This window comes from Nannospalax galili, unplaced genomic scaffold (assembly GCF_000622305.1).
Source record: "Nannospalax galili isolate Female #2095 unplaced genomic scaffold, S.galili_v1.0 scaffold9696, whole genome shotgun sequence".
Taxonomy (NCBI): Eukaryota; Metazoa; Chordata; class Mammalia; order Rodentia; family Spalacidae; genus Nannospalax; species Nannospalax galili.
Genome location: NW_008338396.1, coordinates 2062 through 3628, shown reverse-complemented (window position 1 = coordinate 3628; position 1567 = coordinate 2062). Strand labels below are relative to the sequence as shown.

General features: G+C 36.1%; 1 protein-coding gene across 1 annotated transcript; it reads left to right on the top strand.

The window, feature by feature from the left end:
- Nucleotides 1–496: 496 nt before the first annotated feature.
- On the top strand, nucleotides 497–1406 carry LOC103734234 (zinc finger protein 501-like; the record flags this gene model as incomplete). Its single annotated transcript, XM_008833123.1, has 3 exons — nucleotides 497–654; nucleotides 866–1121; nucleotides 1208–1406. Coding segments are annotated over 3 exons (613 nt in total), but the record flags the coding sequence as incomplete, so codon positions are not given.
- Nucleotides 1407–1567: the final 161 nt, after the last annotated feature.

Below are 1567 nucleotides of genomic sequence, written 5' to 3'. Positions count from 1 at the left end.
GGTTTTTGTCTGCTTGAGTTTGCACTGGTCCTGTACATGCTGACACCATTGCTGTAGGTTCATAAGAGCAGTGTCCCAGGAGCTTGTAGGACTCTTTTTTCTTTGTTACACATGATGGATTCATTCTAGAAATTGGTTTGTTCTTCAGTTTGTGTACAAAAATTCTGAAGTGATGGCTTTTGTGCCATGAATTTGAGCATTACTTGTAATGCTATACTTCTATCAATTTTGGGAGAAAACGTTTCTGTGAATCAATTTACTTTTATACTTTCACTTTCAGTGCTTATCTGTATTTTGCTCATTATTTCATGCTTTCCCATCTCTGGTGCTGGATGAAAAGATATCTAATATTAATAGAAATTTTCTATGTTTTAATGAGTGGATATTTGGAAATTTTATTCATGCTTTTCTTTATATAACCTGGAATGCATGTTTATCTCAGCCTTGTTCTCCATATTGAAATACACTCTTATTATTTTTTTTTTTGCCTCACCAGGAGAACTCAAGTCTGAGAACACATCAGAGAAGTTATAATGGAGAGGAAGCCTACAAATGTAAAGACTGTGACAAATTCTTTAGAAAAATGTCAAACCCTAAAAGACATCAGGGAATACAAACCAGAGAGAAACCATACAAATGTGAAGAATGTGAAAAGTCAATTAGTTAAGTGGATACAAACCAGAGAGAAACCATACAAATGTGAAGAATGTGAAAAGTCAATTAGTTAAGTGGCGCATCTTAGAGTACATGAGAGATCCCTTAATGAGGAGAAACCCTTCAAATATGAAGAAACCCTTCAAACCAGAGAGAAACCATACAAATGTGAAGAATGTGAAAAGTCAATTAGTTAAGTGGCGCATCTTAGAGTACATGAGAGATCCCTTAATGAGGAGAAACCCTTCAAATGTGAAGAGTGTGACAAGTCTATTGCCAATACCACAGATTGTAGAGTTCATCAGAGAATTTATAATCGACTGAAACCCTACAAATATGAAATAGGTGGCAAGTCCTTTATCAACCTGTCAAATCTTAGAGTATATCAGACAATTCATATTGAAGAGAAACCCTTTAAAAGTGAAGACTGCGGCATGTCCTTTACCAACAGCTCATCTCTTAGAAAGGTCATGAGAAATTTCATACTGGAGAAAAACCCTACAAATGTGAAGAATGTGACAAAGCCTTTGCTCACATGTCAATATTTCAACAGCATCAACGAATACATACTGGAGAGAAACCCTACAGGTGTAAGGAATGTGCCAAGGCCTTTACTGAGAACTCAACACTTAGAAGACATTACAGAATTCATACTGGAGAGAAACCCTACAGATGTAAGGAATGTGACAAAGCCTTTACTAAGAGCTCAACACTTACAAGACATTACAGAAGCCATACTGGAGAGAAACCCAGTATGTGAAGAAGGTACCAATTCCTTTACTTTGATGTCATATTTTCTATTACATTAATGAAATCATACTGGAGAGAAACCCTACATTTGTGAAGCATGTGTCAAGTCTTAGACAATGTCACATCTTAGAGTAAATCATACTCTAAGTACTTGCGGGAGAGA